Source organism: Schistocerca gregaria, chromosome 3 (genome assembly GCF_023897955.1).
Source record: "Schistocerca gregaria isolate iqSchGreg1 chromosome 3, iqSchGreg1.2, whole genome shotgun sequence".
Lineage (NCBI taxonomy): Eukaryota > Metazoa > Arthropoda > Insecta > Orthoptera > Acrididae > Schistocerca > Schistocerca gregaria.
Genome location: NC_064922.1, coordinates 393504515 through 393528229, shown reverse-complemented (window position 1 = coordinate 393528229; position 23715 = coordinate 393504515). Strand labels below are relative to the sequence as shown.

Sequence of the window (23715 nt, the reverse complement as noted above, 5' to 3'; positions counted from 1 at the left end):
AACCCCTCATTGGAAAAAACAGCAACGTGTCAACATCAGTTACAAGTTCAATGTTGACAAGTGTCTTTTTCATCCCACGAAAGCCCGGGCACGGTGTAGTAGTAAGCACGATCCAGATCCTGAGTTTCCAGGCAGACACTCGTTCGAAAATGTCTGAAAATAAGCATACATCTTTAACCATATACAGTGCTGCACAGTCCAGTAAATTATATATGTTGAACTCCTGTGATACACTCCCTGTGTGCTCAAACTTCGCATTTGATATAGCAGCGCTGAAAGTTTGTTGCAGAATGCGGTTATGTCACACAGTGTGGTTTCGTTGGGTTTCTCCCTGGAATCCAGCTGATTGTATGGAAAAACTGCTTCCTCAATTAGAGCTGCTACTTCATGTTCGTGTAGGGGTTCCTGCACGAATCTCAGTTAATCAAAGTGGGCAGTGTAACTTGCTTGGTGATCTTCTAAAAAAACGAAATGTATCTCTCGGTGGTGCTGGGCAGAACACTGACCCGCCCTTTGAGCAAACTGTAATCAGCCAATGGTTCAGTTGTGAAGTGAACATCCTACCGCTTAAATCGTGTATTAAAACGGGCATGTGTCAGGGAGGTGGTAATTCAAACTATAAATAGACCTCAGAGGCGAGCTGAGCTGCAACACGTGGAAAGCGTTCTGAGAAGCAACGGGTACTTCACCAGGATGTACAGAGTCACTCACTCGACGAAGTGACACGTCGGCAAAAGAGATGTCGGGTACGACCTTTCTGTCATAAAGTCCCAGCGTGACGAACAGGATCAACCGTATATTGCGCAAACACGGCCTAAGGACTATTTATAAACCGACGGGAAAGATGAAAGAATGTCTCAGATCGGCAAAGGAGAAAAGGAACCAATCGCAGTGTCGGGAATATATCGCATACCATGTACATGCGAAAAAGTTTATGTTGAAATGACTGGACGAGAAATCGACACCAGGGTCACAGAACATAAGCGACATTGCAGGTTGGCGGAGGCGGAGAAATTGGCCGTGGCGGAGCACGCGCTGTGTGAGACCGACCACATACTAATATTCGCCGACACTGAAATTCTTGCTGTAGAAAAGAGCTATCACACTCGCTTCACCAAGAATCCACAAAGTGAGTGCCGCATCAAACAACCGTTGTAGGTAGCAAGGGGAGAACCGCAGCGGAAATGACCACGGAAAAGTCCTTGGACGTTGGCGCATCAAGTATATGTAATCTGCCGCGGCAAGCTTGACTCCAGTCCACCGATGGCAATGGAGGGAGAAGCTTTGACAATGTCAGCCACTCGTGCTGAGGAAACGTCGGACAAATCATGAGACAAATGTCGGCAGAAAAACCCGAAACAGAAGCCAACAGGCAGTTTATTAACAAGTGGTCACGAAAGCATTAACAATTTTGTATGTGTTACGGATGCAGGTCAGGTAAACAAGATCTTGTCTCCAATTGCACTTCAAATGGCTGAAAATAATAATTCTGTGCAGCATTCCTGAACATCCTCATCTTCACTCTCAGAAGTGGCAGAGAGGCCATTACAAGCCAACCGTTTTCTCACCACTAATACTACGAAGACCTCTTCCAGATTGTCCAGATCTCGGCAACGGTGGTGCTGCTGCTTGCGACATTGATGTCAGAGATGTTGGCGGCACTGCTCATAACTGTCCGGCAGCCAGCAGAGCTTTGCGGTGTCGCTGCTTGTTATACTACATCGATCGAGTGCCATTTTCAACTTGATGTAAGATTTCTCCAATATTCCTACTCATTATTTCACACAAATTGCCGGGATTCTGTAGAGCAGTAATTACAGAGCCTTCATCACACTTCTCTGAATTCAAGAGATCATCAGACAGGCCAGACATAGCCTCTGGAAGAATGTGATTGGAGGTTTAGAGCTGAAGGTTCAGGTGTCGGGCGTTCATACTGCGTCTCCATTCCATTTGTTGCCTGCTTCTCAGATTGAAGCTTTCTTGCCAAATCTGTGCTAGTGCAGCATCCCAAACAGGACCTTACACTGAAGAGCCAAAATATTACGAGTAATGCCGAACACAAGATTTAATGGCCCCTAATTGTGCTGCAGGCAGTTGACGTGATAAGGGAAACAGAGGAGAGAAAAGACAAATGGGGCATCATTCTAGTGACGATACAGGCTAGAAATGGGAAAATCTACTGACATAAGCGACTCAGACAACAACCGGATTAGTATGGTCTGGTGCCTCAAATGGTTCAAATGGCTTTGAGCACTATGCGACTTAAGATCTGAGGTCATCAGTCCCATAGAACTTAGAACTACTTAAGCCTAACTAACCTAAGGACACCACACACATCCATTCCCGAGGCAGGATTCGAACCTGCGACCGTAGCAGTCACGTGGTTAAGGACTGAAGCGCCTAGAACTGCTCGGCCACCCCGGCCGGCTCTGGTGCCTCGGAACATACATATCGGAAACGGTGAAGCTGGTCAGTTGTTCACGTGCGACTAGCAAACACATCTATCGAGAATGATTGAAAGATGGTGAAACCATCCACTCCTCCTCACAGGACCAGCAGCCAGAGGATTGTCCGCTCTTTAAAGTAGGATAGGCAGCGATCTGTGGCAAGTCTGACGACAGAGTACGATGCTGGCTTACACTCAAGGATTTCGCAGCACACCGTTCACCGCACTTTGATAAATATCGATACACATTTGCGAGTTGTTTACAGCAGATACCGTTTATCGCTTCCAAACTTTCATAACTTACAGTCTTCCCAATTCGTCTCAAGAAGACTTCTAGATACGATAGCTTCTTGGATATTTGTCACAAATCCTTTAGGCAGTCGAACTTGTTTACCTTTTCCTTCCATATCAACAGTGGCCACTTGTTACCACCCATTCATTCTAATCTGTCATACCACAGTAATCCCTTCTTTTAGTATCTTACATAATGTTCCGTTGCACATCGATCATTCTTCTGATTTCTTCATTTCTAATGTCGTCTAATCATTGTCTCCGGCAGCCACTGTGGGCGAGTGGTTCTAAGCGCTTCAGTTCGGAATCGGTCTGCTGCTACGGTCGCAGGTTCGAATCCTGCCTCGGGCATGGTTCCGTGTGATGTCCTTAGGTTAGTTCGATTTAAGTAGTTCTAAGTCCAGGGGACTGATGACCTCAGATGTTAAGTCCCACAGTGGTTAGAGCCATTTGAACCATTTGAATCCTTGTCTCCAGTAATTCATTTCCATGCGTAGAAGTTGATCCTTTTCTCTCGTTATTATTTTCCCAAACTTCTGATCTTTTGAAAGTTTTAAGAGACCGTATCGCACACTTACGATTGAGTATTCAGTCCCACAGAGAGCTTCTGTATCATACCGTGGTCTGGCTGTCAGTCGTCAGTGCCGTCGCATAACCAGAAAATAATGTAGCAGTTTCACTGCAGAACAAATTAATGCACACACTGTCTGATCAGAAGTGCCCAGTTCACTATTAAGGGACATAAATATGGTTTGTTCCAATCTTCACCTTTATGGCAGCTTGAACTCAGCTGAAGACACTTTCAATGAGGCGTCTGGATGTCTGTGGAGGAGTGACAGCCCATTCTTCCTCAAAGGTCGAGGTACAGATGTTGCACGCTGGGGTCTGGAGCGAATGCGACGTTCTAACTCATCTCAAAAATGTTCCACTGGATTCAGATTGGGATTCTATGAAGACTAGTCCATTTAATAAATGTTAATGCTGTAAAATGTGTTCATATCCGTTGGCATTCCACGTGACGGAAGGTAGCGTTCTTCAGGTATTCGTTGATTCCAAACACTTTCATCGGATTACCACAGGGAATAGCGTGATTCGTCACTCCAAATCTCTCATTTTTAGTCATTCACTCTCCAGTGGCGTCGCTCTTTAGACGACTTCAAGTGTCATGAGTCATTGACTACAGAAATGTGTGGGTTATGATAAGCTGCTCGACCATTGTACTCATTCTTTTTAACTCTTTACGCACAGTGATGTGCTAACTGGACAGCTGGTAGCACTTTGGAACTCATGTGTTTCCTTCCACTCATTTCATACGAATTTTTACAACCATCCTCCTCAATTCTCGGCGGACTGCCTGGTCTTGGTTTAGCTGTGGGTTTTCCTTCGAGTTTCCACTTAACAGTCACATTACCAACAGTCTACTTCGGCAGCTATAGAAGGATTCAAATAGCCCTAACGGATTTGTTACATAGTTGTGTCCAATGACTAGATGTCAGTCAAAGTCACTGAGCTCTCCTGACCAACCACTCTGCAGTTACTGATACCCTGCTAACAATGCAATATTCACTCGTCTCCTTTTATAATATCGAGCCCGCACTCTTGAGATCAAGTGGTCAGCCCTCCATTACTTACGCGTGTCTAGATACTTTTGATTAGATACTGTACATTGTATACTTAATAACACACCCTAAGACAAAGAAAAAAAAGAAAGAAAGAAAGAACACACGCACTATAAAGGAATTGTCCGAATAAGACGTAAATCGGTAGAAGTGATGCATATGTGCAAACAAAGAAATTATTACAATTTTTTAAAAAAAAGAATGGTTGATTTATTCAAGACAAAAAGCTTCATAAGTTGAGCAAGTCAATAATGCGTTGGTCTACCTGTGGCCCTTATGCAAGAAGTTATTCAGCTTGGCATTGGTTGATAAAGTTCCTGGACGTTCTCCTGAGATATATCTTGCCAAATTCTGTCCAGTTGGTGCATTAGATCGTCAAAATCGCGGACTGGTTGCAGGACTCTGCCCATAATGCTCCAAACGTTCTCGACTGGAGAGAGATCCGGCTGTCCTGATGGCTAAGGTACGATCTGGGAAGCACGAAGACAAGCAGTAGAAACTTTCGCCGTGCGCCGGAGGACATTTTCTTACTGTAATGCAAACCCAGGATGGCAAGAAAACGGGTTGTTGAATATTGTCGACGTACCGCAGTGCAGTAAGGCTGACGCGGATGACAGCCATAGGGGTCCTACTATGAAAAGAAATGGCACCCTAGGCCACCACTCATGGTTGTTGGGCCATATGGCGTGCGACAGTCCACCGCTGTCTACGGAGTCTCCAGACATGTCTTTGCTGATCATCGGGGCTCATTTCGAAGCAGGACTCATCACTGAAGACAGATCTACGCCAGCCAATGAGATTCAAGGCAGAGGACGTGTCTGAAGACGCCACAGACAGCGGTGGGATACCAACCTGACTGTTGCCCGCCATACAGACGAACACCCAGGTGGTCTGTGGTGCCACTTCCTTTCATGGCGAACTTCTTTGGCTGTCATTTGCGGCACCCTTACAGTACAGCAGTACATGAACGATATTCTACGACCGATTTTCTTGCCCTTCGTGGCAAACCACCTTGGTCTTAAATTTCAACAAGATAATGCCCTCCCGCACTTCTGTTTGTCTTCGTTACTGATTTTCTCAATTTGTGAAGCAGTTCCACTTGAATAAATCATCCAATTTTTCTGAAGTTGTAATCATTTGTATGTCTGTACATGTACATCACATCTACCAGTTTCCGTGTCATCCAGATAATTCTTTCGTTGTGCGTTGGTTTTTTTATACTTGTTGCCTGTTGGCATGAAGTGTTCTTATGGTCTGTTATCACCTGTTACGTGCTCTGTGTCACACAACATTTTTTTTTTTAATATTAGATGTGTACCAAACGCCAATACATAGTGAAATAAAATACGGGTTGCAATCATGACCTCAAAATGACATCGTGGTGTGCAGTTTTAAAGTTTGGTGTGTTGAGTTCTTATCCTTACTTTTTTTCCTTTCAAGCGATAGCATTGTTGCTGTGGCTAGTTTCGCTACTGTACAGTATTTAAAAGCTTTCACTGCACGAAGTTGAGCGACATTTTAAGGAGCTCCGGAAATAACAATCGACTATAGAGTTTCGGCAACTCGATGTATTCCCATGGCGAATAGAAAATCGCGTTACGTGATTGGTTACGGGGGACGCGCGGAGCAGTAGCGCCAAGCCCACTACAACCTTCAGACCTTCTATTTCGCCATATTGACTCATCATAAGAGCGATTCCGGGTCACGTTGCGTCCTCGCTTGGATATAATCGGCATGTAAGGCTGTTTCATACCCAAGAAATTCTAGGATCGGCCCAAATTTGAAAGCTCTTACTGAGACGACAGCCCATGAAGTTTTATGAAGTTACAATGTTATGAAAATGTTCTGAGGAAGTTATAAAACTGCATCATCAATGATTACCGTCACTTAAATAAATATTGTTCCTGTTGTGGCTGTGCCCTCTTGTAATGTTTTGCGGTTCCTGGCTGGATGAGGGGAGGTTCACATGGTTCAAATGTCTCTGAGCACTATGGGACTTAACATCTGAGGTCATCAGTCCACTAGACTTAGAACTACTTAAACCCAACTAACCTAAGGACATTACACACATCCATGCCCTGCGACCGTTGCAGCAGCGCGGTTCCGGACTGAAGCGCCTAGAACCGCTCGGCCACCGCGACCGGCTGGATGAGGAGAAGGTGGTATGATGCATATGAGACCGGTCTCCTCTCACTAAAACACAAAATGCACACGTGGGTAAAATGCACCTTATTGCAGGAAACAATCGAGTACTTAACTTCAATTGAGCCCAGTCTGAAGTTCTGTGATTAACAGCAATCAAATAATATGTACTAATTCTTGAATCTTGTCCGTGTGCACATCACTACTATATACAATGGCTATCGTTCCCTCACAGCTAGCTAAGGCGAAAGGTGACGACTGTCACTGTGGAAGGCTAGAGCGCAGTGCGACGTACGAGGTGCAATGCGCACTGAGTCCCGATGCGACGTACTGCGGTACTGAGGCTGAGACAGCTCGGTCGGCGACGGCGGCCTGCATGCATGCTGCCCATGGGGCTTCATCGGCGCTTATCTGGGGGTTTGTCTTGGTCTTCTCTTGTCATAGGCGCGCCTAGTAGGCCTATACAGTCATAGGCGCGCCTAGTACACGCTATACAATGTTACCTAGTGTCGACGGGTGTGCTGGCGAGGGCGTGTGACAGTACAGTTTCAAATCCTTTAATGAAAACTGCATAAATTAACAGTTGTTACATCTTGTTTGATTTGGTTTTATTTATGAAGCCCATATGAAAACGAGATCTGTCGTTCATCGAACGTCCTTCTCTGAAATTAACCGACTCACGAATTTACACTAGTTGCCTCACATACGACTGTCTCGTATACTTTCTATGATAAACCATGCGCTTTGTCCGACAGGCAAAAGTACGACAAGAATGATGCGTCCTTCATCATGGTAGCCGTCTCCACAACAACACTCGTATCAAAGTCCGGCGCCGACGACACGGAGTACGACCCATTCGAACATCGCAATCTACGTCATGCCACCACGTAAGTACTCCACTGATACCATTCATAGAGAGCGTAAAGGTGAAAATGTAATTATGTTTCAGTGCTCTCCGACTTTACAGCTATCTCGTGTAAACCGTATATATTAAGTTTATTAAATATGTTGTAGTTAATGTTTTAGTACGGTTGCTTTGCAGAATTCGAAATGTACTGATATAGTCAACAAATCGGATTCCAAATGCTTTCGCGCGAAACAATTTGAAAGACATATTCAGATTTAAGTCCCACATTTCTGCAAAACATTTATATATCTACTACGACGTCCTTGTACAAATAATCTACAATCGTCAGTTCTTTTTCTCTTTTGCTATTGATCAATTTGACTGTTTAATCATTATCAAGCAATCTACAAATATTTAAATAACAGACAGAATACATCATATAACATATATAAAAACTATTATTTCTTTAAGATGGCTACAGCCTAGTACTTACATTCAGATAATCTGTGTGTAAAACATTGCAAACATGTGTCATGCAAATCACTCCAGCAGCCCACATACGGAGATTCCATGCGACCACTTACGTGACTTTTATCAAATAGGGAAAGAATGGGAAAATTCTTGTGGGAGGACCACGTTATATACAACTTAAGTAAGCATTAAAAAGCAACCCACCCAGAACCCACATAATTTCATGCACCAATACCAAATTTGTTCGCCGATGGTCCACATCCAGACTGAAGTACGAAACAGCTGTCATAACACCTAGCAAATATGCTATCGAAGACTATGATACACACAACTCGTTAGCAGCAGAACTACATCAGTCGAAAGTGCCATTGGGTGTAACATGTTAAGTATTTGTGTCTTCATCATCTTTCCGTACGTTAGGAAATAAACAAAAAAAATGGTTCAAATGGCTCTGAGCACCATGGGACTTAACATCTATGGTCATCAGTCCTCGAGAACTTAGAACTACTTAAACCTAACTAACCTAAGGCCGTCACACAACACCCAGTCATCACGAGGCAGAGAAAATCCCTGACCCCGCCGGGAATCGAACCCGGGAACCCGGGTGTGGGAAGCGAGAACCCTACCGCACGACCACGAGATGCGAACAGGAAATAAACAGTCAAATATTTATGACAAGGAAAAATATGAATTTTATTGCTATTCGTTTTACTCCCAATAATTGAAACTGTCCTCAAAGGCTCCTGTCTAGCTGCGCACTCGGAAATCGCCATATATTTTGAAACAAAAATCAAAATATTCATTTCATCCTTTGTTATTTAATGAGATACTTGTATTACTTTCATCTGAATGTCCCAGAATGTGTTAAAAATGCTAAGACAAAAAAATTGCTTACAGCAGGACGCAAGCCTACTTCGTTCGACTCTATAATGTATATCCTTACCCACTATACAACGCCAAAGACATGTCATTTTCATTTTTGTGTCAGCTATCATAGTACCTCTTGAAGCTTACATCGTTATGCGTCATTAACTGACATTTAATTGCTAGAGTGCCTTGTTTATGATAAATCTTCCGTGTGCCATTACTTCAAAACGTAAGTTATAAAACAAAACAACTAAATACTCCATAATCAGTATGGCATCTACCGCATCGAGTCAAACGTAAGTCCAGTATGGTATAATAGTCTCTGGACTAAACGGAAGTGGCATTATTCTGCCATTAAGATACACTATATTACACTATGATCTACAAGTTTTTATAGATAATTTATACCTGACAGATTGCATGCATTAAACACAGTTCATTGTTCATGGTATATTGAACAGGATTAATCACATGTTTCGTTTCATAAATACAATATAATATAGTGTGGGATCAACACATACTTCCTTTCTTAAATACAGTACTATGAAGTATTTGCTGAATGTGAATTTCATGATATCGGCTGCACTGGATATAGGCGTATTACCCGTTCTGACATATGAAAATTTGTGTTGGACCAGGACTTGAACCTCGATTTCCTACTTACAGCGAGCAGCCGCTTTAACCATTTTAGCTATCCATGGACTTTTCCCGGCTGACACAAACCTCCATACGTCACTGTCCGTATTATATCGTCTGTATGTGCGGCTCGAGCCGCGCGGTCTGGGGCGTCTTGCCACGTTGTGTACGGCTCCCTGCGTCGGAGGTTCGAATCCTCCCTCGGGCATGGCTGTTTGTGTTGTCCTTAACGTAAGTTAGTTTCAGTGAGATTAAGTAGTGCGTAAGCCTAGGGACCGATGACCTCAGCAGATTGGTCCCACAGGAACTTACCACAAACATCCAAATTTTAGCTCGCAACATTACTTGATTTCCACTTAGTGAGAATGATAGATCACAAAGAAACGAGACTATTTTTACTGTCGTATTCCACGTCATGGCTGATGAAATTTATATATGATTAGCTGATCAGCAGCTGTAGGAGATATTGTTCCAAATTATTTGCTGACTGCGAATTTCGTGAATCAGCTACAGTACGTATAGATGTAATAAAAGTGAGACATAAAAATATGTGCCAGATTGGGAGCGAGCAGTCGCCTTAATCATTGTGGCTAACTGTGTTCGCTTCGCAGCCTGACCCATTTATTATGTCACAACTGCGTAATACATCTATACACATTGCAGCCTGTAATTTGAAGTTCGCACTCAGCGAATGATTTGAAATAATACTTCATACAGGTGCTGATCGTCAAAAATGTGTAACAATAAAGCACGTAATTATTCCCGTTCCCTGCCTTGTGAAAAAGAGGTACGTTTATTACATGCCATGTGTGAGGCATACAGTCTCGACAGAAACTTGTAGTGTGCTAAAATCCGTCTGTAATATCTTTCCTATACGTACAGCTATTTTGTACTTTCGTCTGCGTGTCGACAAACCATTAGAATAAATTTGATCTTGGTGCATGAAATAATGTGTTTTGTCAGTGGGTCGTTCTTCACTGAGTACTTAAATTGTACATTGTTCTCCTGTAAGCATATTAACGTTATGATCCTATTTGATATGTATCCCGATATTGTTTATGAGCACCTCGACGTGTGGGATGGTTGACTGATTTACAAGTTACATGTTTTGCGACGTTTTATATATAGGTAATATGAATGTTAAATACCTTGCTGTATCCATGTTACACTGAAGCGCCAAAGAAACTTGTATAGGCATGGGTATTCAAACACAGACATGTGTAATCAGGTAAAATACGGCGTTACGGTCGGGAGCGTCTATGTAAGGCAACAAGTGTCTGACACAGTTGTTGGATCGGTTACTGCTGCTACAGTGGCAGGTTATCAAGATTTAAGTGAGTTTCAACGTGGTGTTATAGTCGGCGATGGGACACAGCATCTCCGAGGTAGCGATGAGTTGTGGGATTTTCCCGCACGACCATTTCACGAGTGCACTGTGAATATCAGGAACCAGGTAAAACATCAAATCTCCGACACCGTTGCGGCCGGAAAAAGATCCTTCGAGAACGGGAACAACGACGACTAAACAGAATCGTTCAACGTGACAGAAGCGCAACCCTTACGCAAATTGCTACAGATTTCAATGCTCTGCAACCAAGAAGTGTCAGCCTGCGAACCATTCAACAAAACATCATCGATATGGGCTTTCGAAGCCGAAGGCCCTCTCGTGTACCCTTGATGACTGCACGACACAAAGCTTTACACTTCGCCTGGGCCCGTCAGCAGAGACATTGGTCTGTTGATGACTGGAAACATGTTGCCTGGTCGGACGAGTTTCGTTTAAAATTGTGTCGAGCGGATGGATGTGTACGGGTATAGAGACAACCTTCTGAATCAATGGGGCCTGCATGTCAACACGGGATTTTTCAAGCTGTTGTAGGCTCTACAATGGCGTGGGGCGTGTGTAGTTGGAATGATAATGGAATTCCTGATACATCTAGATACGACTCTGACGGGCGGCACCTACGTGAGCATCCTACCTGATCACCTGCATCCATTCATGTCCACCATGCATTCCGAGGTACCTGGGCAATTCCAGTAGGACAATACGACATCCCACACGTCCAAAATTGCTACAGTGGTACTCCAGGAACACTTCCGCTGGCGACCAAACTCCCCAGACATGAACATTATTGAGCATATCTGGCATGCCTCGGAACGTGCTGTTCAGAAGAGATCTCCACCTCTGATACTCTAACGAATTTATGGACCCCCCTGAAGGATCCACGGTGTCACTTCTCCCAGCTCTACATCAGACAATAGTCGAGCCTATGCCTCGTCGTGTTGGGGCACTACTGCGTGCTCGCGACATTAGGCAGATATACCAGTTTCTTTGGCTCTTTTTACATACTTTCGTATTCTTTTCTCTTCAGGCCCAGCAAACAACTTCCTTGATACATCAGCCATCCATTCACTTGGCTACAGGTCCTACCCATCTGTGTTTCATTACAGTTACGACTGTGTCATCCGGTAAAACTTACAAATAAATCCAGAGCCAACTGAAAGAGACTAGTACGTATTAAAATCGTTCGTGAGTTGCTTAAATGTGGGCGAGGAGCACATCTATATACATAAATTTTAAAAAAATCCATACAGTGTAGTGAAAATAATATTTTAGTACACCGAAAATCAGTTGGCAATGAAAGGTGTTGACTCATTAGACACGATGGCGGAACCACGAGGGAACAGCGTTCGATGAATGTTACCGTGATGTCGACTACATGAAAATACGGGTCAGTAGAATGTAGTTGTGCAGAACGCTGCGTACAAAAAGGAGGATTCCATAAACACTTAGGCTCCTACATAACAAACAACCCGAAAACTGTAATATTCTAAACATGCCCCAGAACGATTTTGAACCGTTCATGTTAAATGTGCGTGCTGCGAGTCAGCGAGCAAACTGTCACGTTCCAACCTAACCTAGACCTCAGGCTGCACTACTTCTGTTGGTTTATGACATTAGTTCGTACATCTACATCTACATCTACATCTACATGACTACTCTGCAATTCACATTTAAGTGCTTGGCAGAGGGTTCATCGAACCACAATCATACTATCTCTCTACTATTCCACTCCCGAACAGCGAGCGGGAAAAACGAACACCTAAACCTTTCTGTTCGAGCTCTGATTTCTCTTATTTTATTTTGATGATCATTCCTACCTATGTAGGTAGGGCTCAACAAAATATTTTCGCATTCGGAAGAGAAAGTTGGTGACTGAAATTTCGTAAAAAGGTCTCGCAGCGACGAAAAACGTCTTTGCTGTAATGACTTCCATCCCAACTCGTGTATCATATCTGCCACACTCTCTCCCCTATAACGTGATAATACAAAACGAGCTGCCCTTTTTTGCACCCTTTCGATGTCCTCCGTCAATCCCACCTGGTAAGGATCCCACACCGCGCAGCAATATTCTAACAGAGGACGAACGAGTGTAGTGTAAGCTGTCTCTTTAGTGGACTTGTTGCATCTTCTAAGTGTCCTGCCAATGAAACGCAACCTTTGGCTCGCCTTCCCGACAATATTATCTATGTGGTCCTTCCAACTGAAGTTGTTCGTAATTTTAACACCCAGGTACTTAGTTGAATTGACAGCCTTGAGAATTGTACTATTTATCGAGTAATCGAATTCCAACGGATTTCTTTTGGAACTCATATGGATCATCTCACACTTTTCGTTATTTAGCGTCAACTGCCACCTGACACACCATACAGCAATCTTTTCTAAATCGCTTTGCAACTGATACTGGTCTTCGGATGACCTTACTAGATGGTAAATTACAGCATCATCTGCGAACAGTCTAAGAGAACTGCTCACCCAGGTCATTTATATAGATCAGGAAATAAATCACATGAGGCACTACTACATCCCCAGGTACCATCGGCGTCATTCCTTTGGCCCGAATTAATACTTTCGTTAGCTACTTTTTCCACTCGAGTTCGTTTTTAGACCTATTTGTTTGGTTTCTTGTCTCCTACTAACAATCCCCAACATCTATATCCACATTGCTCTCTGAGAAACCTACAGTTTTTAGCGCCCATTAATTATTTAAGCACAACATGATGAAAAAATTTCTCCCGTTTAAGGAAGGACCCCAACGTTGTCTTACTGAAAACGGCAAAATCGTTTGCGACGATAGCCATACAGCCCATTTTAAACGTCAAACGTATTTCATTACTGATTGCATGATTATAACGATTCGCTAAACTGTAATAATGGAAACAGGGAGGCAAAGTCAAAACTGTTTCAGACTGTAGTACGAGCATTTTCTGATACATTTTACAGGTAGACCAAAAATGGCTTCAAATGAAGACATGAAAAACTTACCTACAATGGCAACTTCCCTACGCACCTCTCTCAGATTTAGTTGCAAAAGGGTACAGTGGACATCCCGTCAAAAACTGAACACAGGTCAAGCACGAAAACAGAAAGAGGGTGTATTGAACCGTGAGAAAAAAAAAGCAAAATAGAAACAGTGAACGGTCCGAGGAGAAGAAGTGCAGTATAGAGAAAGCAATGGCGTCGTGGTTGATTGGTGCCAGCACGGTAGCTCACTGTGTTCGGACCGAGGGTTAGAGGCCCTCCGTCATAAAAAAAAATTGAGTGAACGGATCAACGACGAAAGTTAATGGATGTCATGGGATGTCCGCCACGAAAAATACAACGAGACACAACGAACAAACTTAGATTAAAAAAACAAAAAAAAAGGTCATGGTGTTGAACTACCAAGCGCGCGAGCTGTGTTTAAACCTACTTCCCGTCAATATTTTTTTAAATTTTATTTTTCGCTTTTCGCCGTATTCAAATTTGTGTCTGTGTCCCGGTGTAGCGTCCGTTTGAAACAGTGAGGTATAAGGGAGGGATCCATAATGACAACTCATGCTGCACAACTACTCTATTAGCCGCCGAAAGGAAGTGGCTTTCGATTCGGAACCGCAAACGTTTGGTGCCAAAGCGACAAGTCATCCGAAACCTGCAGCTGAAAACACATCCTGTGTGTCACAACACGGCATTAGTGACAGTACGAACGCACCTAGTTTGTACACCTGCTAAAGTGAATGAGATGTGCCTCCTTAGCTGATTTAGGTGTTCGTATGAATGAGAATGTGACCACTCCCAAGGAAATGACGAAAACATAGTTTGTCAGATAGGCAACAGTTTCACAACCACACGGTTTCTCTGCGCTCTGTCAAAACATATGTTTTTAACGTTTTTGAAGATGCTTTCTGTTTTTGGAGTTGTGACTCTTGAATTCCTTTGTTGTACCGTACTTCACACCCGTTTCTTTACTGTTTTCATTTTTGTGAGACGTGTATGTGGCATTTCGCTTCCTCTCACTATTTATCTCATTTACTTGCGACAGTAAAATATTCTTACCACATGACCCACATTCTATAATCAATGAAAACTACGTGATCAAAACTGCCCGGACACCTCAAAAAACATACGCTTGTCGTATTAGGTGCGTTCTGCTGCCACCTACTGCCAAGTACTCCCATATCAGCGACCTCAGTAGTCATTACACCTAATGAGAGAGCAGAATGGGGCGCTCCGCGAAACTCGCGGCCTTCAAACGTGGTCATGTGATTGGCTGTCACTTGTCTCATACGTCTGTACGCGAGATTTCCACAGTCCTAAACATCCCTAGGTCCACTGTTTCCGATGTGATAGTGAGGTGGCAACGTTAAGGGACACGTACAGCACAAAAGCGTACAGGCCGACCTCGTCTGTTGTCTAACAGAGACCGCTGACAGTTAAAAGAGGGTCGTAATGTGTAATGGACAGATAACTATCCAGACCAACACACAGGAATTCCAAACTGCATCAGGATCCACTGCAAGTACTATGACAGGCGGGAGGTGAGAAAACTTGGATTTCGTGGTCTAGTGGCTGCTCTTAAGCCACACATAACGCCGGTAAATGCCAAACGATGCATCGCTTGGTGTAAGGAGTGTAAACAATGGACGATTGAACAGTGGCAAAAGTTGTGTGCAGTGACGTATCACGGTACACAATGTGGCGAACCGATGGCAGGGTGTGGGTATTGCAAATCCCCCGAGAGCGTCATCCGCCAGCGTCTGCAGTGCCAACAATAAAATTCTGAGGCATTGGTGTTATGGTGTGGCCGTGTTTTTCATGGAGGGGGCTTGCACTCCTTGTTGTCATGCGTTGCACTACCACAGCACAGGCCTGCATTGTTGCTTTAACCTCCTTCTTGTTTCCCCCCGTTGAAGAACAGTTCGGTGATTGCGATTGCATCTTTCAACACGATCGGTTCATATTGCATGGCCCTTGGCGGAGTGGTTACACGACAATAACATCCCTGTAATGGACTGGCCTGCACAGAGTACTGACCTGAATCGTGTAGAACACGTTTGGGATGCTATGGAACGCCGACCTGGTGCCAGGCCTCACCGACCGACATATATATCTCACCTCATTGCAACACTCCGTGAAGAATGGGCTGCCATTCCCCAAGAAACCTTCCAGCACCTGATAGAACGTATGCCTGCGAGAGTGGAAACCGTCATCAAGGCTAAACGTGGGCCAACACCATATAGAATTCCAGCGTTAGCGATGGGAGGGCGCCATGAACTTGTAAGTCATTTTCAGCCACGTGTCCGGATACTTTTGATCACTTAGTGAATAGTATGACAACTGCCAAGACTGCAGAAAGAGAACAAACATTTGAAATGCCGGACGCACAATTCATAACGTTGAGAAAAAATAAATAAAACTAGCTCCAGTGAGTTCTGAACACAGCCCATCCGCTTTACAGGCAAACTCCGTGATCACATAACCACGACACCACTTCTGTGCATTTTTCCTCAATATTGAACTTTTTGAGCTTCGGCCGTTCATTGTTCCTATTTTTCTTTGTTTTCACAATTCAATACACCTTCTTCATGTTTTCATGCTTGATCTTTGTTCAGCTTATGACGGGTTACCAACTGGTCCATCTTACCACAAAATTTGAGGGTGCTGCGATGGGGAGTTTCCATTGCTAATATCTACAGATCTCTAAACCACTTGCTCTGTGCTGTTAAGATTAGTTGTCCACTCAAGCCAGAAACTCCTTTTGGGATCGTTGTATTTTCGACACCTTGTACATCAATAATTTCCTGTGGAATCATATACAGGGTGAGTCACTAACTATTGCCACCTAGCATAACTCTAAAAATATGACAGTAGCTGAACAGTTTGTGGGACAAATGTTGCATGGGACAACGGGGACCATAATCTGATGTAGGTTTTTTGTTGCTAGGTGGTATAGCGTCAGAGATATGAAGTTCAACTTTGTTTTTTTTTTTCTTATAGGATGCGATGGTTTGGTACTTATTTTCTGATAGCGGCTACTGAGACGAATCCAATGGTGTGTAACAGTAAGGTCTTTTAAGGTCAGAAAAGGTCAAAAAGGTGACATGAACGTTACAGAAGGTGTTCGAAGTGATGGCCATTGGTATCAATGCACTGCTGCAATCTTCTTATCATGGACTTAGTGGTATTCCTTATCACTTCGGAACTTATCGAAGCACGTGCTCTAACAAATCTCTCTCGTATATCGTGCAAATAGTAAGCATTGGCCGACAACGGAGTATCCATCCAACGTGCCAAGTTCTAGGGGACTGATGACCTGAGAAGTTAAGACCCATAGTGCTCAGAGCAATTTGAACCATTTTGAAACGGAAACTGGTACTCATGCCACTGTGGTTCTTCTTATCATGGCTTGAGTGGTACTCCTTATCACATCGGCACTTATCTAAGCACGTGCTCTGACAATTCTCTTGCGCATATCTTCAGGTGTACTTGGAACGTCTTTATAAACATTGTCTTTTACGAATCCCCACAAGAAAAAATCCAGAGGCGTCAAGTGTGGCGAACGAGCCGACCACGACACATCACCTCCGCGTCCAATTCAACGACTTGGGAATTGTATCTGCAACTCATCTAGCCATCAGCGAAAAATGTGCTGGACACCCATCATGTTGACAACACATTCTGTTCCTTGGTCGTAAAGGTATTTCTTCCAATAAGAGACCTAATGTCTCTTGCAGGAATGTGATGTACTTCCTACCGCTAAGATTTCCTTCGATGAAATAGTAGCCTACAATTCTGTTCTCCAGAATCCCACACAATTCATTCACCGACCACGTATTTTGTTGCGCAACTTGCCGGAGTCAACATGGATTTTTAGTTGCCCAATAATGCATGTTATGCAAATTAACACTTCCATGGTTCGTGAAAGTAGCCTCGTCAGTAAATAAAATCAAATTAATATATGTGTCATCCCTCTGAATCTGACTTTGAGCCCATCGGCGGAATTCAGTGCGAAGCTTACAATTCACACCAGTTAACTCTTGGTGGAGACTGATATGTTAAGGATGATACGAGGGTTGGAACTTAAAGAGTGACAACTATTTATTCACAATGATACAAGAGTTACTTGTTGGCACCGTCCTTCACAGTAGTCACTAGCGTTGTTTAGAACCCGTTGTCAGCGATGTGGAAGGCATAGTATAACGTTAGCAGAGCCTGTTCTGTTGACGGTGCGGATGGAGTGGTCTACTGCCTTTCGAATTCTGGAACAGTTCTGAAGCGAATTCAATGAAGTGAATCCTTTATCTTCGGAATCAAATCAAAGTCACAAGGACTTAAGTCCGGGGAGTATGGTGGATGGTACAGCACTTCCCAGTCTCATCGACCGAACAGAGCAGCCGCAGCTTGCGCTATAGGCGCCCGCGTGCAAAATTATGGGTGGGTTGCGCAGGAAGTGTCGCCGCTTCTTTCTCAAAGCACGGGAATGCCGATTCCTCGCACGCCTCTTGCAGACCTTGATGACACTGTCGCGCTGTACGACCTCTGTCACACTCTGATTGAACTCCGTTGTGACACTGTTACGTTAGACCGTTCGGTCACAAGTGACTGTTTCCCTCGATTGTGCGCACGCCGGTGACGTGGGGTGGGCGAGTCCATTTGCTCGGAGGTAAGGTAGGAATGTCAACAACGTGTACTATCAGCGACAATAGCAGATTCCATTGAATAGTGTCTCCACATGAGTGTTGCCACTATTTAAGTTCCAAGTGACGTATTTATAGTGATGCAGAACACGAACAACATTACTCTGGCTCATGCCAGATTCCCTTGCGATTGGACGCGAACTAACACAAGGATCTCGAATCACAGTGGCATGAGTACCAGTTTCCGTTTCAAAATGGTTCAAATGGCTCTGAGCACTATGGGACTTAACTTCTCAGGTCATCAGTTCCCTAGAACTTGGCACGTTGGATGGATACTCCGTTGTCGGCCAATGCTTACTATTTGCACGATATACGTGAGAGATTTGTTAGAGAATGTGCTTCGATAAGTTCCGAAGTGATAAGGAATACCACTAAGTCCATGATAAAAAGATTGCAGCAATGCATTGATACCAACGGTCATCACTTCGAACACCTTCTGTAAATGGACGTTCATGCCACCTTTTTGATCTTCGTTGACGTTCAAAGACCTTATTGTTACACATCATTGGATTCGTCACGATAGCCGCTATCAGAAAACAAGTGCCAAACTTTAGCATCAAACTTTAAAAAAAAAGTTGACCTTCAAATCTCTGAAGCGACCCCACCTAGCAACAAAAAACGAATATCATATTATGGCCCCCGTTGTCCCATGCAACTTTTGTCCCATAAACTTTTCAGCTCCTATCACACTTTAGAAATTATTTTTGGTGGCAATAGTTCATGACTCACCCTGTGTAATACCACTCCACGGGCGTCATAGTAACAGAACTGCAAGTTTCCACCTGACGCCAATAGCAGTGGCGTAGGATCTGGCGGACACAATCGTGCACGCCCGTTGAACCACGCCTTCAACAGCCCTGTAGTTCGATCGCCCTCTGCTGTCACAATATAAGACTGACGGCGCCAGTGAATCAGCCCATCCACGCTCGGAGCTAATTCGCTACGGGAAGCTATAGCACTTCCGTCGCCTACTGCTATACTATAACCTCAAAGCTGGAGGCAGTTTGCATAATGAAATTATTTTTGTTCAAGCAATTATAGTATAAAGAAGCAGAGCAGTGTTACCCTCTGAGAGGAATTCTGTTGTGTTGACCGTGTTGTACCTAAAGGAGGTCGCTTATCGGAAGTGAAAGTTGAAATTACGTAAATATTTAAACAGTAACAAACAATGTTTTACCTATCTACACTGTTCAAAGAATAAAGAAAACGGTCGCCTCCCTAATTAGGCAAGAGAATGAGTAAAATTCTTATTCAAGAACTGAAAATAAGTAACTTCAATGGGCAAACACAGCCTATACATTTGTCACTCGAGATTGCAATACTCTGACCCCTGCATATGTTCACGGTAAGGTTGGATCTGACAGAGCAGAACAAACTATTTACATAAATATAACAGATAACCATATACACTATTACTTTCAGGGCTTATTCAAACTGAATGATCTTTAGAACGTTACTATCAGTATTCACTGTAGAATCATAAAGTGGACATAGGTTCAGTGTTGCTTTTCAAACATTTTCCTACCTGACAAAACTTGTCAGTGTAGTTCACTGCTTTATTATGAACTTGTCATAGGTTAAGTCTCTCTCAGCTAAATACTTTGCTATGTAGAATGAAAGTTAAATGTATTTAACTAAAAATCAATTTTTCACTGAATTTTGAATAAAAGAAGTTACTGTTTCATAGATAGTGATCTTCCTATTAATTGTTATTTATCATGAGCATAAAGGATAAACTGTGGCTCCTATTACACTGTTATTATGCACTTTCAATACACAAGAGGAACCCAATATTGTACAGAATTTGACTTGAATAGCAAGAGTAATTAAAACTTTCTGTAATTAAGTAACTTTGTGCATTTGAACTGCTTTCAATGGAGGGGAAGCCCTTAATCTTGACCACTGTAGCAGAGCAAACTAAACACACTTTCAATAGACTAGAGAAACAAGTACTTAGCAAGCATGAACATATAACTCTCAACAGTTGCAGTTCTGAACTTTTATTGCAGTGAAACACAAATATGATATATTTGCAAGATCCTTTTAACAAATAATATTAATTTTAGCACAATCTAATGCCATATTAATTTTAATATGCCTTCAATAAAGGACACTCGGTAAACACTTTAACGTGGGAGGGACCCTAAGCGGATATGTGACTGAGGATAAATCACGGCAGGTACAAGAGTTCAATAAAATTTTACCTTATATTTTGGTACACTATAATATCCTATGAGCTGATCCTTCATGTACATTACTATAGTGTTCCATTACAGTGATAGCGCAATGTTAGTGGCGATTGCATGTTGGTAGGTGGATGTGCAGGTAGAATTACTGGACTCTTTCATTTCTTTGTGGCGATGATGGATACCAATTTCAGTATAGTTCCAGCTCTTTTTCCATACATCCGAGGCACTGGAAAGCGTCAGGAAAAGCCTCTCTCAGATCCAGCACAATACACAACGAGCAGTTGATAGTTTGGTAGCTCGTCCCCAACTGACTCTTTGTTCCACCTTTCTATCCATGCCAACCACATGTTCCGCGCGCTACACAGTTCCTTTCCCGAGGGGAACCACAACAACTTTTACATGCGACATAACTAAGAACCCTAAGTGAAGGTCAGCAGTTCACATAACAGCAAACAAACATATTAAATAAAACAGAACATTTGCACATATTGGTAGTTCTACACAAAATTATTTAAATAAAATTATTTAATTTTAAAGATAACCAAAGAGAATATATGACAAAGAAAAAACATATAATTTGCTCATATTGTACATATTACAGAGATTATACTTCCTACACTCTAAAAGACATCAAAGTTTTTTACAAAGGAAGGAGTATACAATTTGTGTTATCGATTCAATCAAACACATTTACAGAAGCTCAACGAAGTAACATTAAATAAAACAAAAGGCAAAATAAATCAGTAGAGCATTAGAGCTATGGTGTTACGAAGCTACATAGACACTTTGTTGTGACTCAATCACCATTGTTGTTGATGTCGTAGCTGGCATCTCTTTCTTGTTGCAACGTTTACAACGAGTCTTCGTACATTTGGAGAAATACAAGTTCAGTAAATCTTTGTCTCCTGTGTACCTAGTTCACTAATCATTTCCGCTCCTGTCCAACTTTCCTATGACGACCGCTGCCACACCATTCTGCAGTCCACCTCTCCTTACCACTGTGTCGAAGTCATACACAATAGTTGCCAATTATACTTCCCCAAGCAATATTCACAGGAACTGGCTCAAAATTCCGTAGTTTCTGGTCACGATTTTACGTGGAATATATAACACTATCACACAGCCGAAAATTAAAATAGTAAAAAAATGTGGAATTTTAAGTCCAAAATCTTATGTAGGAGCATACTGACTGATGCTTAAGATAGCTCTTGTATTGGTTGACTGATGTGACAGTGGCACACAGGGCGCGTAAAGAACAAGATATTGGCGCATTTGCTCAGTACCATACCGCGATGGCCAGATATGCAGTACACTGAATGAAATGGGAGATTTATACCGTTGCGATATTTCTCACACTTGGTTGAGATGCTCATCTCTAAACAGTTATCAAACATAAACTTTAATTCTCTTCAGAGTTGGTTACGATCATCAGCATCGGTATGAGATGTTACCCGAAGTGCATGAATACCGTCCTTGTACACGTTGTGGCTCTGAAGCACACATCCTCTGAATGTCGTCTAGAGGAGTTTCTTTGCATGCCTTGACAACATGTCGTTTCCTACCATGAAGGCTGAAGGCCGGTATGAAAGTAAATGTATTCCCATGCGGAAGTGGTTGGATAGAGGCCGTCTCGCTCGCCACTCGCTTTTCGCAGTTCGCCCGACTCTCATGACCTCCTCTTTGACTGTACGTAGCGCTAACTCTCCATCCGCAAAGAACGAACACCTGCTAGATACTTACTTGGTCCTTGGTAGATCTTAAATATCGAAGCAGTTTGCATTGGTCTCAAAATTAAATCGCATTTTAACATAGCGGAACTTGTTTATTTATTTATTTTTATAAGAACCTTCGCATTTTGGGTTGGTGATTTCACGATATTTTGTGAATACGAGCATTAAATACCGTATACTATAAATGCCTCGAGGTGTTACTTTCCCCGAGTCAATATATTTTTATGCATCCTACAAGTCATTATTAATACTCAAAAAGATTGGCTCATTAGTTAGTGAGAGCTGAAGTGTTAAAATGACGAGATAGTTCTGAGATTTCACGGCAAATGTCTCTGGTAAATTTTCTACTTACAGTTATCTATTATTGTGACACCTATGTCCATTTTCAAACCATCCTGCGAAGAAAATTACAGTTGCCATGACAGTTTTATACAAACGAGGCATACATATTTGCAATACAATTATATTCAACAAATATACACGTAAGATATACAAATCTATCATAGTTATTTAAATTTATGAGTTGCCTTATTACTTGGGTATAATATCATAAGTGTGACAATACAAGTAAAAGTGATGATGAAAGTGGCAACAGTGACTTAGCAACAGTAAACATACCAGATAGAAGATTCGAGGACTGGTGTGCAGAGACACCAGTGGTTGCCCGGTAAAACTCTAGAGGTAGCTGACAGCGCCACGCGTCGACGATAAAAGGTTTGCTGACTAAGCGATACATTCATTTTCTCTCATTTTAGCTCTATATTGAGTTAATGATTTAGCTCTATATTGAGTTATACCCCTGCAATGCCAAAAAATTATTTTGCTGAGACAGCTCATTGGTCTCCAGTGGTTCGAATTACAATAAAGTGCTATGCTTTGCGTTACGACATGACGTCATCTGCAGAAGAGGGTACAGCTGCATGAGCTACACTCAAAAGTCATACTTTTATGCATTACACATAATTTATGTCCAGTCTCTAAGAAATTACGTTTCTTTACTACAACTCAAAACCAAACAGAAATGTAATTTTTGCTTTTTAGAGCATAGTATGTAAAACTACGTGAATCTGTCATAAACTGCTTGTCTGTGGGTGGTTTTACTGCATGCTAGTTGCTTGTTTCTACTTTTTAGTCTTTGTGCGTAATGCCGCATATTATGGCTTTAGGTTATTTTAATCAAATGTAATTTTTGGTATGTAAAACTGTTTTACTATGTTTTATATGAAATTAAGACATTTCTCTTTTAGAGGACTTAATATAAACTTAAGTATTACTATTGGGACGATATTCTTAGGGGCTGTGCTCTTTCAAATCGACAGGTTAATTTATTTTTGAAGCGGGGGCTGTCGCACGTTTTGGTTTTGAGTTGTAGTAAATTTTATAAAACGCATAACAGTGTAACTACTGAGCGTAACTCATGCGACTGTAGCGTCTTCTGGAGGTGACGTAATGTCGTAAC

The 23715-nt window shown here is 42.5% G+C and overlaps 1 protein-coding gene across 2 annotated transcripts in view; it reads left to right on the top strand.

Moving 5' to 3' along the window:
- LOC126354829 (proton-coupled amino acid transporter-like protein CG1139) overlaps positions 1 to 23715 on the top strand; it is a 190747-nt gene that overhangs the window by 107867 nt on the left and 59165 nt on the right. For both annotated transcript variants that reach the window (XM_050004773.1, XM_050004772.1), the window contains exon 3: positions 7254 to 7385. In XM_050004773.1, the coding sequence (XP_049860730.1) occupies positions 7254 to 7385 (132 nt within the window). The remainder of the gene's footprint in view (positions 1 to 7253; positions 7386 to 23715) is intronic.